Source organism: Trachymyrmex septentrionalis, unplaced genomic scaffold (assembly GCF_001594115.1).
Source record: "Trachymyrmex septentrionalis isolate Tsep2-gDNA-1 unplaced genomic scaffold, Tsep1.0 scaffold6, whole genome shotgun sequence".
Lineage (NCBI taxonomy): Eukaryota > Metazoa > Arthropoda > Insecta > Hymenoptera > Formicidae > Trachymyrmex > Trachymyrmex septentrionalis.
The window spans coordinates 1,709,703-1,726,743 of NW_017305778.1; the positions used below are offsets into that span (position 1 = coordinate 1,709,703).

Consider the following 17,041-nt stretch of genomic DNA (forward strand, 5'->3'; position numbering starts at 1 on the left):
TGTTCATTTTATTGAAATAATATACTTCCAAATTGCTTACAAATTCAGTGTTATATTTGTTATTCTGTGTTACATTCAGTATCAGTGTTTACTTTTGTGTTAATCTTTTACATAATATTTATGTTACTTTCTATTATATTCTTATACCTATATATGTTTAAATTAACATAAAAATTTGTGTATTGTGTTAAATTTAACACAAATTTTTCCAACTGTATTTACGTTCAGGTAAAATATGATGAAAAATCGATTTTTCAGATTAACCGGAAAAATAATTATGTCGTTATCTATTTAGATAATGGCAATAATAAAATGGTACAAAACTTTTTTCTGTTTATGCTTGCCATCAATATAATGGCAGAAGTCACTATCAATATAATGACTGCAGTCCCAACGCTCGTTCCTGAGTTCCTATTAAACTTCCTCCTTTATCCTCTCTACAAGCATCGGAACGACCAGCTTCATTTTATGCGGCAGAGCTGCAATTTCAAAAATAAGATAACCACGATCGGCAGTCATTATCGGATCCCAGTTTACCGGCTCGATCGGAAGCCTTTATTCCGCCGATTGTCTACCTGTCCCGGCGCGGTGCTCACGATTATTGTGCGAATCGTCCCCGAAGATAACAGTATGTCGTTTTCCTCAGCACAATATATACGTGCCGTGCAACGTGATTACCATGTTACATGATTTCACTGCTGATGCTGCGAAGGCAAACACCCGTCAGAAGTGGTTGTCTGATTTAAGCTCGATGCATGTGCATGGATCATGTTGAAGGAGAACGCCTCTGAGGGTGCTCACGGAGATCTCCTTGCAGGAAATGGAAACACGCCGAGAGGGCTCTTTAGATCTTAATCGGCGCTGTGTTAAAGCTGGTCCGCTACTGCGGAACGGAACACAACGCGGAAATGCGACTGGAGAACGAAAGGTAAAGGGGAAGGTGAAGAAGGTAGAAAGCGCGGGAGAATCACCGGTTAGCCGCGTGAAGAGACTCCGTAAAAGTGAAATACTACCACGGACGCCCGGCAATCTCGGGAGCCTGGTGACAATTTTTTATCTTTACGAGCACAACGCAGCCGTTGTTCCTATTGCATAAGTGGAAACAAGAAGAATTATGCAGTTACGTAAATTATGGCAGTGCCACGGAAATGGCTTCCGCCGGTCTCGCTACTCTCGCGGTGTCACCGCTCGTAAGAAGTGATGGTGTAAGAAAAAGATGAAAGAGACAGAAAGAAAAGAACAGAGTGGAGAATCATGAGAACCGAGGAGATAGGAATAAAATAAGGAACTACGGACCAGATCATGTGGTGAAATGCGGGATGATTCTGTGAATTAAGAAATACGTCATAAAAAAATATTATGCATTTAAATTTTCACCCCTTACAGTATAAATCTATATTCAAAGAACTTTGCTAAGTATCTACAAGTAGCTATTAGATATAGATCTGAAAATAATTTTGAAGTTACAATATTAAATTATGTAGAAAACTTAAGCATGAGTAAAAAGCTGCAACAAATTTGAGCATTCTAGCAGCTTGAGTATCCTACATACAATGAGTTCAAAAAGTATTCATATAGAGAAAATATTTTTTAAAAAAACTTTATTTAAAAAAAATAAACATTAATTAGTAATTTATTAATAATAAAAAAAAATAAATTGTATACGTATATATTTCTCAAAATTATTTTACTAAAAACGAATGTATAATAATTAAAATAGATCATTTTAATTATAAGCAGAAGTAAAAAATTGTATTATTTGGACGTACCAAAAAGTACAATCAAAAGATTTAGCTTTGAAAATCATGAATGTGATTATTTTTGCAAAACTTTTGTAAATTAAAACAGAACATTCATATTAGGTCAGAATTTATTGTTGATAAATTGCTAATTAATATTAATTATTTATAAATTTTTTACAAAAAATGTTTTTTTTTAAAAAAATGTCTCTTGTACGTACATAACTTTTTACATTCACTGTAATTTTTATATTCAAATAAAATTATTTTTAAATTTATTTAGCTGAATTTTTAGATCTTCAGCAAATTGTTTTTTTTTTCAATTTCATTTAAATTTGATATTGCGTTTCGCAACGCATACCTTCGCTTTTATACCGAGAAGTCTCCACTTTCATGAATGGCTTAAAATGAATTGTTTTGACAATATTTCTTTTGCCAAAGCTATTTCAGCGTTATAACCAAAATTTGTTAGAAGGACTGAACGCGTGTAGAAAATCGAGCTAATGCAATTATTTTTGCAGTTTGGAATTCACGAAGTACGAGAGCACGATATTAAAAATTCGACCTGTCGATAACAGAAATTTTAACTCTGGCTTTTCGCACGCGTACATGTTGCGAATGAAAAACGGTAGAAAGTCTGTGGCCCATTGAATTGCGTACGAAACGAAACGCACGTGCGTGTATTTAAATCTGTAAGCTAAAATGCTTGTACCACCACATGTGTCCATGCAGAAAAATATTCATCAAGGGGCTTTTACAACGTTAAAAAAAATCAAGATCTAATTTGCACGAAAAGGATGCGAAGATAATAAATTGATTTTTTAGCGTGCAGCTTCTTTTATTTTAGAGTTACCATTTCACAATTTCTTTTCCACACTTCGCAGCAGAGTGGATTCAGCAATAAAGATTCGTAAAATGTTTCTGTGAAATTTCCTAGTATATCAAAAGTGTTATCCTCGGGGGAAACAAAAAGGGCATAAGACGATGGAGGGTTGAAATAAGGAAGGCTCGAACGTGGTGTGGACGAGGGGATGAAACAAGAAAGTCTGTGAACATAAATAGCTAACGTGTCAAAAGCATGCCGAATCGCTCGAATGGTGCACGAACCGGTCAATTGCAGTCGATACTTGGAGAATCGAAGTCAGTTGCTAAGCAGAGAATCATGTATTGCCGCACAAGCGGGAACTTTCCGTCTTGAAATCTCTTCATTCCGTTGATGTCAATATTGGATGCGGAACTTGAGTCACGACACTATATTGTTCATTGGTGATGATAAAAAAACAATTTAGAAATATTATTGAATTTTTTTAAAGCATCACAAAGTATTATAGTGTGAGTAGTTTAGATTTTTTCTAGTGAGAATAGTCTTCATCTCTTCAAGTTCTCATTATCATTTGATTATTGTTGATTAAAATCTTCTTTGACTTAGTTTCTTTATATATATATATTCTGTATATCTTTTTATACATTTCGTTCTATTTTTCCTTCTGTAATTTATGTTTCATTTGTAATTTTATTTTACATTTAAGTTTAGGTTTTTAGGCAGTATTATTGCTAATATCTCACTTTTTGATTGTGCTCTGTTTTTATTTTGCAATTGATGTATAGTTTCTTTTTTTATACTATTTTGTATATTAATAAAATGTAACTATATTATTATTATATTATTAATGTCATAATATTTGATAATTATAAAAATGTGTATAGTTCATATTTGTTTAAAAGAGGCAAAGGTTAATTGCAAACTTTGAATTGCAAATCTCTCGCGGGAAATAAAGGAGACGTCGTGACGACCGTTTGCATATTTTCTTCAAGTCACGAATGCAACTCAGCAAAAACTCGTCACGGTGCAGCCTTTTGAGTAATCTCCCTTTTTTTTTGTCACAAAATAAGTAATCTAACAAGTATATAATATTTTGTGAAAGTTGCGCAGAAATTTAATATATAATGCTTTTTTTTTAATATGTCTATGATATATGTATAATATTTTCCTCAACAAACATGGAAGTTTCCTCTCTAAATAATACCTAATTTTCTTGCTTTAATTAAGAACCTTATTGCTTAGCTCTCTCAACTTTTATAATATTGCTTCAATAAATATCAATGCATTTTGCATTAGCCGTAGAGCAATCAAAGTTTCGCGCTTCTCGTTTGTTTTCCTGAAAAAAGAATTGCTATCAAAATGCGTTCTACCGGAGCAGTGCACGGTTCTCCGTTTCGCGTTATCGCCACCGCCGCTAAAACGAGTCGTGGCCGTCTTGTTTTACCGGAATGTGTGTGAGAGCCACCGACAACGAGTACGATGACGACAACGGCGAGTCGCGTTAACTTGCCTACGAATATGTGAGCGATGTAAATTCCGCACGTTGACGGAAGTACTCCGTTACAGTTGCAGTTGCATGGCTCCTGTCCTCTCTGCGAAAGCACATTGCGGCTTTCGACGGACAACTGGGAAGAACGTCGTTGGTATTTTCTCGAATGGTAGAACGAAAGTAGCTTTGGCCGTTAGGAGCGGCGGGCTTTTTAGAAACAAAGGAGGATCCCGTCACGCTTAACGTTTTCTTTCACTCGCATTAATAATTGTAAACTCAAGCTGTAATCCGCTGGGAAAAAAGTTACACGTAATTCTACTTTAACTCTTTTAATGTGGCATTAATTCACTCGAGTGCCCAGACGATGTCACGGTAATTTTGTAGTATTTGTAAGAGATTCCAGAAAAGCTATTCAATTTTTCAATATTATGGTGCCTGCAGAAGTAATGGGATTTTCTGATTTCTAGGTCACAGTGACTCATAAAAAAATAAGACATTTCTTTCTGAATAATTTATTTGTATATTGAAACAATTTCTGAATGATCGAGAAAGTTTTGCGCACGAATTCGATTTCCCATAGCGATACAATCGGACTAATGCAATCGAACTTTTCCGGAAGTTCCAAGTTCTCGGATAAATCCAAGATTCGGTAAAATCGTACCGACCCGAAGATTTTCTATGAATTTTTAATCGTGCACGTTCGTGCCGCCTACCAGAATCCGGGATTTTCCACCTTACGTTCCGAACGTGGAATAAGATGCGAATCTACAGAATACCGTTAAAGTACCATGAGAACGTGACACGAAATACTCATTGCAAAGGTGTCAACCGAAGAGTATATGTGTTATGTAATCGCAACATCTGTCACGGTTACCAATCCCGTTTGTTTTCGTTTCCGACAATTTGGAGCAAATGCAATCTATGCTGTATAGCGTGTATAGCAAATCTAAAAGGCAAATGGAAAAATATATATCCTGATGTATTTTATGATCGCACTCGCAGCAAGCTCATCTTTATCTCTTTTTACTGCAAATTTAATAGACTGAGAAAAAAACGTTGTTAACTTGATTAAATTAGTTTAGTTCGTTTTTATTTTTTTCGTTTGTGAGAATGTGTGTATTTAAGTTAAATAAAGACGAGCTAAACTAACTTAATTAAGTTAATAACTTTTTCTCTCAGTGTTTATTCTAGCTACATACATATATCGCGATGGTTTTATCCGTTATAACACGAATAACGTCACGCAGATTTTAAACCTTTAAGACTTTATTTACGTCTTGAGACAATAATGTTTGTATTGGGTTAGACGCGACGTGGGGACGCGATAAATCTTTCTTTGTCCCAAAAGGATAAGGGTCGGTGCACCCGTCATGCCATTTCTACTGAATATTTGAGCAATTTCTACGTCCGCGGTTGGTTTACACTTGTACCGCATCTCTAAACTCATTCACATGCGTCTTCGCCCGTCGAAAAACGTCCCTGGGATCGTCTGCAATTCTCTCTCTCTCTCTCTCTCTCCTTCTTCTTTTTCCTCTTCCCCTCTATTTATTTATCTATTTATTTATCGACTTTTCTTTCTTCTTCTTTTTTTCTCTATTTTCTATTTCTGCTGCGCATTGAAGGACGAATGATATCCGACAGTACAGTTGGATAAACGCGCAATGAGGAAGACTGATCTTATACTACACATAAAATATGAATGAACCGGCAAGTGCATTTCTGGCAGGAAGAACTTGAGAAAATTCCTTCACCGTCGCTCGCAACGAGTGACGCGTATTTTATTTCCGTAGACACGCCGTAGACATGTCGGCATAGATGGAATTAAGCGAAAAGTGTACAAGTAGAACAGTTAATGGTATTCTGCTTTGTAGAAATATAAAAGAATGTACTTATTGAAAAACAAAGCACAAAAATAAAATTATAATATATACGAGATTATATATGATTATATTATATATGTAAGCGCAAAGTTTTTGAAGTTAATCAGAAATGAGAGAAAAGCAAACACAGACGTTATGATTTGATTAAACATCCTTCCTAACACTGTCCTATCGATAATGGAACACGAGCTTAGGTAGTTCCTCGCCGATAAAGTTCTTAGAGCTCTGTTTGAGCGTGCAACTAACAGCTTGAAGCATCACCGCGGTGCAAATTCAATTCCTCCTTGATCGGCAAGGACTTAACCATACCACTGTCGCAAACACAATCAAAATTTCTGTTACGGCACATCTACGATGATTAAGACTACGTAGAAATCGATTAATTGGAAATCAGCGCGAAAGGAGCGAATTAAATAGAGCAAATTAAATGGCTATTAAATCAATTAAGAATATAAAAAATATAAAAACGATTTCAGAAACTTATAGCGCTTTCTCCAATTGTTCTAATTCAAGTCCATAATGTCAATTTATCGGTAAATTTAGTTCGCTTTTCGATAATCGAAATAAATTCAATGAGCCACTCAGAGACAACATTAATGGCACAAATGGAACTGGATCAATTACTGCAATTTCCTAACTTGGAAATGGCTGAGGAAAGTTTATTGTTACTGTTTCCTAAGCTCATCCGAATCGATGAAGACTGTCGAGTGTCATCCCTTTTGCTCAGACTATTCCCTAGCGTGAAGTTTCGCAACGACCCTTCTACGTGACACTTTCGCAAGAAATTTAAAGTTTGACAAGCGGAAGATATATTCTCGAAAGATGAAAGGCGGCATTGTTCTTAAGTGATTGCTTAGAAATGGCATTGTTTACAAATAGACCGATATTCGAAGTTAATCTCAAAGTAACACGCCGTATTACATCCGTACAAATTAGTCATTAGTCATCAAAATTATCACTGTTTTAATCTCTATTCGATTTTGTCGAGCGCCTTGTCGTTGAGATAAATATATTTTCTCTACTGTATCTCTTGTAAAGTGTTTTAATAAACCCGAGTTATTCAAAATATATCTCTTTCAAAATATTGCTAGCTTTTATGAAAAAGAGGATCTATCTAATGCTCTTAAAGTTCTCGGCGATGAAATTTACATATTAAAAGTTAAGTAGCTACTTTAACAGTAATGGACAGAGCTGGCGTATCAGGGAGTTGAAGTGAATTTGGAAACGACCACTAATCTGTTGGACTAACCGTCCTTCGTCATGTAAGCGAACAATGGTGCAGTAGAACTTTGAAACATGCTCCATCCATTTTAGTAGTTTTCAGAGGATCAGCTCGATCGGTAGTTCCTCAAAATCTAGCGCGAAATTTAGTATTTATTTTACAAACACTTTTAAAGTGCTGCGAAACATTGAAGACACATTAAATAATTACTTACTACACTAGAAAAAGGATCTAGTTGAATTCATTCTGGTTAAAAATGAGCGAATTTTCCGAGTTTGTTATAATTCTATAATAGTTAATGAAATCAGAATTTTGATCGATATCAGAATCTTCTTTCATTCAATTTTCAATGAAAAATTTGTTCTAATATAATTATATGAAATTGATTGTAATTAAAAATATATATATAGAAAGAATAATTTTGCTGAAGTATTTACAAATTTAATTGGATACTAAAAAATAATTTTGTTGGACTTTTAAAAATAATTACGTAAGACGCTCAAAGTGATTGTTATAATTTTTTACAGCTCACCATGTTTGAATACATTTCTACATACTTATTTTAATGATTTAACACAATTTTTTTCTAATCTATATCTATTCAAATTTTTAGATTTTATCAAAAAATCTTTATCAAAATCGTTCTGTCTATTAATTAATATTAAATTAATTACTATTTCCATTTAATTTTTTTCCATTGATGAACAACATTTGCAGAGTGTAAAGTACGACACTAATACGTATCGCATTAATACTATTTTTATTGGTCTTACGACTAAAATGCGTGGTGCAACGAGCAAATAGTATATATCATAAGGTTTGATACTATTATTGCGTTATAGCGTCAGCTTTTCCTGTGCATACGCACAGACCGCGGCGAAATCACCGCAGCAATAAATCCGATATCACCGCGTTCCCGATGGATCTCCGATTGAACCAAAAACATTTCGGTTCCACTTTGGTGAAACCATTTTTCGTTTAAATTCTCATTGAAATCCGTATATTTATGGACGATACGTCGATACAAGCGGGAGAGGGGCGCACTGAGCACACCAGATTTACGATTAAACTCTCAGTTGAATATGGCTGACGCGGTCAAAATCGGTCATTCTATTGCAACGAGTCGAGAGCGGACAGAAAGTGTGTTTTAATTCTGTTTGACACCATAATCGAACTTTAAAGCTGTTAATCCGGTAAATTTCGAGAGATTTGTTTCGAAAAGAAATGCAATCAAATCGTATTATATTTCAATATGCGAATACCTATGTTATTCTTTTTCCAATTCCATTTTACGCGTGACTGCGTCATAAATAATAGCAAACAGGATTGATAGCACTGGTTGTAACTTTTTTTCTACATCACGTATATGACGCAGAGAGATGTATGTTATTTTTGCGAAAATAATTTTATAAAGCATGATAGATTTATAGAGGGATATTACGTGTTTCATGAAATCGTGTCTGATGCCATAATCGGAATGCGCGTTTGCGGTTCTCACAAAATCTCATAAACCTCACAGAGAATTCTAAAGGAATGAAATATTACGAATATATAAATAACAGTATATCATTATCGTTTACGTAATACACATTTACGTACATTCTTATTCAATATTAATTTTTATATCGTTCTTCAAAAGTAGTATAATTAAAAAAAAACATAATTTTAACATTATTATTATGAATGAGTTAATTAAACATTATCTTATCAGGCCTGGTTTTTTATTTTTTGGTTAAAAAAAACTTAAATGATAATTTTAACCTCATTTAATCTGGTAATAATGTAAAAATTGTATTTCTCTAGCTATGATTAATTACTGAACTGATGGTTTTGTAGTGTGATAATTTTAAAAGTTAGTTACTGCAAAATTATTAACTTAGTGATCGATCTTGGTTAAAAAACTTCAATTTTTCTATTATCAAGTTAAGTCTAACCACAACGAAAAACCATGCCTCTCTCTCTCAGTGATCAAAACAGAACTAACTGCTTCATAAAACTAACTTCATAAAAATCATAATTGGAAAAGGGTGATTTAAAAAGAAAATCATCACAATTCAAGAAGAATGATTTTTTAAGGATTGTGAAATTAAAAATAACATTTGAATATGTTAAGATATTCTTTTTGATATTATTTGATTAATTAATAATTTTCTATCAAGTTGAAAAATAGTTGTTCTAATTTTTTTGGGAAACTTAATTTTTTTAAATTGTATTTTTAAAGTAAAGAAGCGAATATCTTTGTAAATATGAGAAAATTCGAACCGCAATGTACATTGAAGTAACGTGTAAGTTTGTAAAATATTTTATATCGTACTCACCTTGCCGAAATTCGAGAGACCACCGATTTGAGGCACTTGACCGGGTTCATCTGCCGTGCTGCAGTCTGCCCTAACGAACCAACAGGTCAGTAACTCAGTAGCTACAATTGTGAATGTTATGGCGATAGAATTCTCTCTAATCACAGGTCTCCACACGCACCCGTAACGATAACGACAATAGTATTATTCGCAGGACAGGAGTTCGCGGCAAGCCACAATGGCTAGTTCGTAATCATACCACAACTAACTTGTTTCTATTCCGAATGATCTCGGGAATATTCTAGTATGCAACTTCATTAAATGTACATTACACAATAGCGTTCATTAGATACGATAAATGGTTTTGAAGTGAACTTAAGTCTCATTATTATTGTCTATTCAAATATTACTGCCTATTTCGATTTCTTTACGTTTTTTTAAACAGAATAAGCCTAAGAGAATGTGAATAATTGAACAGAATAAGTCTAAGAAAACGTGAATAATTTATATACTTAAAAAAAATTAATAAATCTTTATACATATTTTTTAAATAATATTGACATTTATTTATAGTAAGTAAATATTTACTTAATAAAAAAGTGATAGTTTAATCAAATTAATAGTTCTTATACCAAATAAATATACCTATATTTACATTTAGTAAATACTTACTTAGAACTATTCGAACAAATATTTATTAAATAATTAATATTTTTACAAATATTAATTAATTAATTTTGTTTAGTGTAATTTCATAATAACTTTTTTTTTATAAAAAATCGATATATGTATATATATTATTTGCAATATTCCTTTTAATTCTCAATTTTTGTAGTTTTATCTCGGAATAATTACGAACATTTCTCTATGGTTCATTGATAGGATTAACAATATATTTTTGTGCAGTATGATGTATTGATAATTGGATTTGTGATGTAACGTGAGTAAATTACGTCCCGTTGAATTGGATGGGTTTTATGCGAAAGAAAACAACTGATTTCTATCTGTCAACGCCGAGAGAAATAGACTTTCCTAATGTTCTCCCTAGAAGTTATTTTCTTCAGTACACACATTACACATGTCTTAATCACATATTACATTATGTCATCCCAATTCTCCCGGGGCACGCGACTAATCGCGATAACAACTGTCGGCGGAGTGTACAGACGAAGGAGAGTTAAATATCTTATGTAGATAGGGATTATACGCGAGACGTACGACGTGCTTTAGGCGTCAGCTCGAAGACTCGAGGTAATACCACGCTGACAATCGTGCGCATTAGCGCCGTATCCCCTAAAGCCGTCATGAATGGAGCAATGATGCGGTGGCAATAATGGTAGCGATAATCGATAACCGAGCCCATAATCGGCCGTCGCGTTGCACTATCCTTCGACTCGATTTCGGGAATCGCGGCTATAAGTTTTAGCCACACCGCCGAATTTAATTGCAAACGATGACGACGACGACGACACGCGCCATTAAACGTCGCGGCTTTTCCTCTCGTTCAGTTCGAGTGGCCAATTCGAAGCTGTACACGGCGCCGTCGTCGAACGTTCCGCCGTATCGAACTTAATCACGTGGGACTCAACGATCGGGCACCTGTCGCACTGCGTAAACGCGATTTCGCGGATTTATGGTCGCTCGCCTGGAGAGACGCGACAGCAGCAACCAGCTGCATTTTTGTTTGACCGTGCGTCGTAATCGCCCTATCTATCGTGAAATGCCGGTTGTTCGACGGACGCGTATAATATTGCTACAATATACATTAATCCGGACGGGATTTATCATGTTACACGCGAGATTTAATTGCAAAGCAACGGATGAGCAAAGCAGGGATGCATGAAATATAACGGCCGTCGCGGAAATAAATCGCTCTCGGTACGCTCCTATTGTTGACGATTTTTATTGATGTGCCGTATTTTCGCGTGGCATTTTTCTTAGGCCAGATTAAGGGGATCCTAGAGTAGTTTGTTTTACCGGTTCATGTTCAATATAGTTCATTTCTACCAATGTAATTTAATTTTAATTTTATTTCAACTAACTCCTTTCTTTTTCCAATTTTAAGAATTAGAAAAAGATGAAAAACAAGTTGAACCGAGATTAACACCTTTAGACTCTGCGTAATGTACATCAAATTTAAAGATATTATATCCGTTGAAATTATTTAATTCTACATCTGATGTATACGAGTATAATAATGTACACATTGGAGAAATAGTCAAAATTAACAAAAAATTAGCTGTTTAGTATAAATTACTCATCAACGTGCGCATGAATTAATAAATTTTTGTTAAATATAATTCCAATAAAATCAAATCTGAAGAGGTTAAAGTTAATCTATTGATAGAAAAGGGCATCAGTAGAATCTATACGATTTACGTGTCATTGAAACATCATCATATTACTACATCAATATCGTATGTACAAATTATACATACAAATTTTATAACTAATTAATTTTTTATATTAGATATTTAAGCTTAATTCTAAAAACTACAAAATACGAAACTTTTATATAAAACAAATATTGTTACAAAACAATACCAGAAGCCGAAACAAATTATCATTTTTCGATTTTTTTGTTTTTAATATAAAATCGACCGATTTGAACTACATTATTGTTTATATTTTAATTATGGAAAAAATTTTTAAATCTGTAAAAGTACAGATAGGAAAATATTTATTTAAAAATTAATCGGTAAAAAAAACAAACGACTTTAGAATTCCATTAAATATGCTTGTAGAATGGAGCTGGACGAGTTGATCGCCGTTTTGCGTGTCCCTCATTATACGTCGCGTAATAACGAAGTATTATTCGAAGAAATAGCCTGAAATCCTCTTTTATTCTTGGTTACATGAAAATACTGAGAATGTTGTAAAACACGGCATTTTAAGTAAACGTACCTTGTTTAAATTACTCTTCGTGAATTACCCTTAATTTGGATCATTTCAAACAAAACGTGTAATGAACATGTTGCCTAATTGAATAAAATGCGGAAATTGGTGAGTTTAATCTGGACGTAATTTTTACAATATTGGATTGAAATTGACGCAAAAATTTCAAAATTCATAATCGTGTTGTGTTGGTTTTGATAAAAATCTCTATTGAAAAAATTTTATGAGGTAGCAAAAAGAGTGTTTGGAAGATAAATATAAATCCATTCCAGCCATAAACTTGGTAACGTACCAAAATTTATCTATAATAGAGCAGCGATTCTTCATCGCGACGTCGTAAAACAGAGCGCAATGCCATAAAATCGGAAGCCGAAATCGGGAGGGACAGATCGATCAGAGCTCATCTCGCTCGTAGAAGAACGACATGTCGAAATGCGCGATACCTTCGCGATACATCAGTTTGAAAAGCTTTCTGTCGCGTTCGTCTTGCAGCCGTCGAGATGTCTCGTAAAAGTTCACCGTCACTTCGGCCATTGTTTGTCGGAATATTTCGAAGCTCCATCTGCTGCGGCACCAGCTGGGCCATACAACCTGCGATCTTCACGTAACTCCGCGTTCCCGTTCGATAATTCCTATATTCCGAAACAGCTCGACGTGCGGTAGAAAAGGATTGTTTTGAGTAACTTCAAGGGTTGGAATAACGTCGTAATTAAATTTTAAAGAAGAACTTTGTTTGTAAAAATATTGAAATTTTTTTCCGTTTTTATTATACACTCCAAATCAATAGTTTAGAATCATTTTTAAAAAATTGACATTTTTGACATTACTCAATCAAATATTCATACACTGAAACATTTTTCGTATTTGTGACTGTAATTATTATACATGTTACCATAATTGTGGTTGTTACTTAGGACTGTTACTTTTGACAACTTTGAAGATTGGAAGCTTCGAAAGAATTTGAGTCTTCAAAGTTAACTTAGAAACTGTCGAAGTTTAAGGTGCCTTCGAAACTTCGTAGCTTTGAAGCTTTGAAGCTTCGAAAAATATATTTGTGCGAATAGAAAAAAATGGAAATATATTTGTAATACGTATTCGTAAATATATTTGTATATTCGCAAATATATTTTTAATGAAAATATATTCATTATTAATTATATTACATTAATAATTTTTAATTACATTTATAATTTTGATTTTTTGATATTTCGATCTTCAAAGAATGTTAATGCCGAAACTTCAAATCATTGAAGCCTCGAAATTCAAATGTCAAAGCTTTCAAAGCAAATTCAGTCCTAGCTATTATACTATAATGTTAGTAATTATTAACTATATGTAAGTTCTATAAAAAAAATATATATATATATACATATATATTTGGCACCGAAAATGACTATAAATTATAGTTATTATTATTATAAAAATGGTTCCAGTTATTGTAATTTACTTGTATTTTTATATTTTTTTTGGGTTAATCACATTTTATGTGTTTATTAACATGTCTTTTTAACAATAATTCTTTGAATCCAATAACAGCTTTTGAATGTAAAAAATTATTATTTAAATATATTGTTATATGGATATTTAAATAAGTAATTCGAAGAATGTATCAATTTTTGAAAGTGTTTCCAAAACTTTTGGTTCGAAGAATATGTATCATTTATTTCTATTATATGTAGGTACCTACATATTTGAGTGCTAGAAGTTTCTTTGGCTATTAATATAAAAATAAATAAAATGTAATAGTAATTGAATATTTATGATGAATTAATACTGCCGCAGGTTTTTCATGTTTTCTGAAAAATAAGGGATGCATGCAGACCGCTTACTGAGCACTCTCTGAATAAAAATTGGCAAAAAAGAGATTAATATGTTTATTTATTATAATATTTGTAATATAAAATAACTTATCTATTTTATATTATGAATGTTATAATAAATAAACATATATTAATCTCTTTTTTGGTAATTTTGCTCAATGATCCATAGTACTGAACGCACCAAAGGATTTTGAAATTTTTTCTGACTGCAAAATGATCGATTTAGGTGCAATATTGTCTATTCACTTAGTTGACTTTACGGAAATTAAAATTTATTTTACGAAATGTTTTGAAGTATAAAAAGTATAATCCACAAAAGACGACCTATATAACCGATTCTTCGACTGCAATTATCGTTTTTTTTCAATGCGGCCGTGGCTTTGAAAGGTCATACTAGGTAATACCATAAAACTATGCTGTCCGTGAATTTTGCGGATTACTGCAAAAACGCACCGTGGTAACGTTATGCCGTTGATCTCTTACGGTTCGCGCGCGAACTATTATAGGAACTTTAATCCGTTTACGTTAAACGTTTTACTGCTCGCGTTCAAAGCGATAGCTTTTAATGCACGAGAAATGAACGAAACTGTTCGGCTTGGAATTACTACCGTCGAACGAGCGTTTCGCTCTAGGCAATGCGGATGAAAAGTCCTATCAGCAAAGGCACCAGCGATTGCATCTGCCGCGACGACCTACGTTATTACACGGGTTGTGGTCCATTTTCAGCAGCCGGATGGTAAAATTCTATACTATAATCACTATTCACGCATCAATGCAAATAGGGTAATATATTTTTATTTCAATTTCTGACCTGGATGGGGCGGGTCCGTTGTAAATTATTTACATTTGTTGACTCTTTTTCGCTCGTCGATTACATGTTGAGTTTAGATCTTGCAATCTTTAGTAAGCGTAATGAATTATTACAAAGCTATTTTCGATTTGTAAAATGAAACGTATTCAAACTTCAATTTTGGCACTTGAAAGTTATCTCATGTGAGTAAGCAATCTTTTATCTTAACCTTCCAGAGCTCGTGACAGGTTTATTGGACCCACTCAATTATAAATTTCTTTCAGTCAAAAGTGTCAAATAATTAAATTTTTTTTAGATTACATCTGCAATTTCAATTGTTTTTATTAAAATATATTTAGTATTTATTCTTTTTTATATAAGTTATTTTAGTTTCTTGAAATTAATTAGTAAATATTTTTTTAACATAAATTAAATGAGTGAAAACTCAGCATTAATTTGTTCCTTTACATCAAAAGAAATACAAATTAAAAATGTGAGATATTACCATGAACGAGTTAGGTAAAGATTATTTTATCATAAAAAGTAAACTAATTTAACTTTCATAGATTGTCTGCCAAATAGTATTTGTGTTATTTTTAAGATTTTTAAAGAACTCATAATTCTTTTTACAAAAATGACAAATTTTTAAAGTTATATCGTTTTTGTAGATAAAAAGGAAAACCTTCTACATAGAACGTTTATATAATTAAGATAGTTTTGGCAATCAAAGTTTGGAGAAGAAATTGTTTTTTTATTAAATTTAATCATTTTAGCTGATTAAGCTAAATACTGACTGTTTTGATGTTTCAAGTTATATTATTTTTAATGAATTATTGCAAACTTGTTATAATTTTGTAGAATCAAAATCGTAATTTAAAAGCGGCAATTTTTTTAAGGATTGTGAAACGAAAATGTACAAAAACGATATTTAACATTTCTAAAAGTCTCTTCTTTTTGTTAATATTATTTGGTTAGTCAATTTTGTTGACCAACCAAATTAAAAAATAATTTTTCTCCTTTTCTGAAAAACTAATTTTTTAAGTTATCACTTTTAATATAAGGGAAAACGAACTATGTAAAGATTAGATAGAGTTTGGTGTCAGCTCCGAAAGATTAATTCGATTGCGTTTACCGTATACGCTTTTATTTAACGCTTTGAAGCGAAATGAGTTTGAACCTGATTTAGAGTTTGAGTTTGTGTACGTATAAAGATAAAAAGTAAGAACCTCTAAAGTCTAAGGAAATTGCAGCTTGCGTGATACAAGTGTAATGGGTTAACGTAACGCGTTATACTCGCTTCACGTATTGTGCACCGCTTTAAAGCTTGATCGTCGACATTCTTATTTCTGCGCTGGCACACTCACCAAGGCGTGTTACACGTGTGCGTGAGGGTGAGATACCTGGCCCCCAACTCGTACAGCATCCTCAGGACCGCCAGACTCGCTCCAACAGCATGGCCCCCTTCGACTCCTATCAGGCTTGCTAATCTAGCCTCTTTATGCGCCCTCTCGATACCTGTAACCATACATTATAACTTATTTCTGTATCTATGTATCCTTTCTTTCCTATCGTTATTCATAGCATGAATCTGAAATCTTATCACATGTGGACTTCTGCTCAGATGGGACGTTGGATTTGTATCATAAGAGCCCGATAACTCGAGGATGAATGTGCCGGATGTGTGTTTCAGATAAACCCCACATGCAATGCACTTTTAACCCTGGCTGCTGTTTAACATTACGAAGGAGCGACATAAACGAGAAGCTCTCTACATTTCGGTTCCATCCAGATTTGTCCAACTTTTCTCTCGGCAGAATAATCTCGCTCTCACGAGCTTTCGCAACGCGAGTGACACGTGAATCTAATAACGGCTGGAACGTCGTTACGAAGTTCCGACTGTATCTTCGATAAGTAATACCGATGGTAAGTGGATCTGCGAAGTTTGCAAATTCTCTTTGCATAACATTAGAAAACAACGACAAAGTCACACCGGAAAGAGCGCTTCCGACGGACATATGTACGTATATACCGGAATTGAGTCTGAAACGGAAGTTTCATCAGAGAAAAATGCTTCAGTTATGAACGC

At 33.4% G+C, this 17,041-nt stretch overlaps 1 protein-coding gene across 1 annotated transcript in view; it reads right to left on the bottom strand.

Annotated features, from left to right (window-relative positions):
* LOC108752345 (dipeptidase 1) overlaps nucleotides 1-17,041 on the bottom strand; it is a 108,588-nt gene that overhangs the window by 46,809 nt on the left and 44,738 nt on the right. Inside the window, exons 4-5 of the mRNA XM_018493134.1 lie at nucleotides 16,320-16,470; nucleotides 9,472-9,541 (exon numbers count right to left, since the gene is read on the bottom strand). Coding sequence (XP_018348636.1) covers nucleotides 9,472-9,541; nucleotides 16,320-16,470 — 221 coding nt within the window. The remainder of the gene's footprint in view (nucleotides 1-9,471; nucleotides 9,542-16,319; nucleotides 16,471-17,041) is intronic.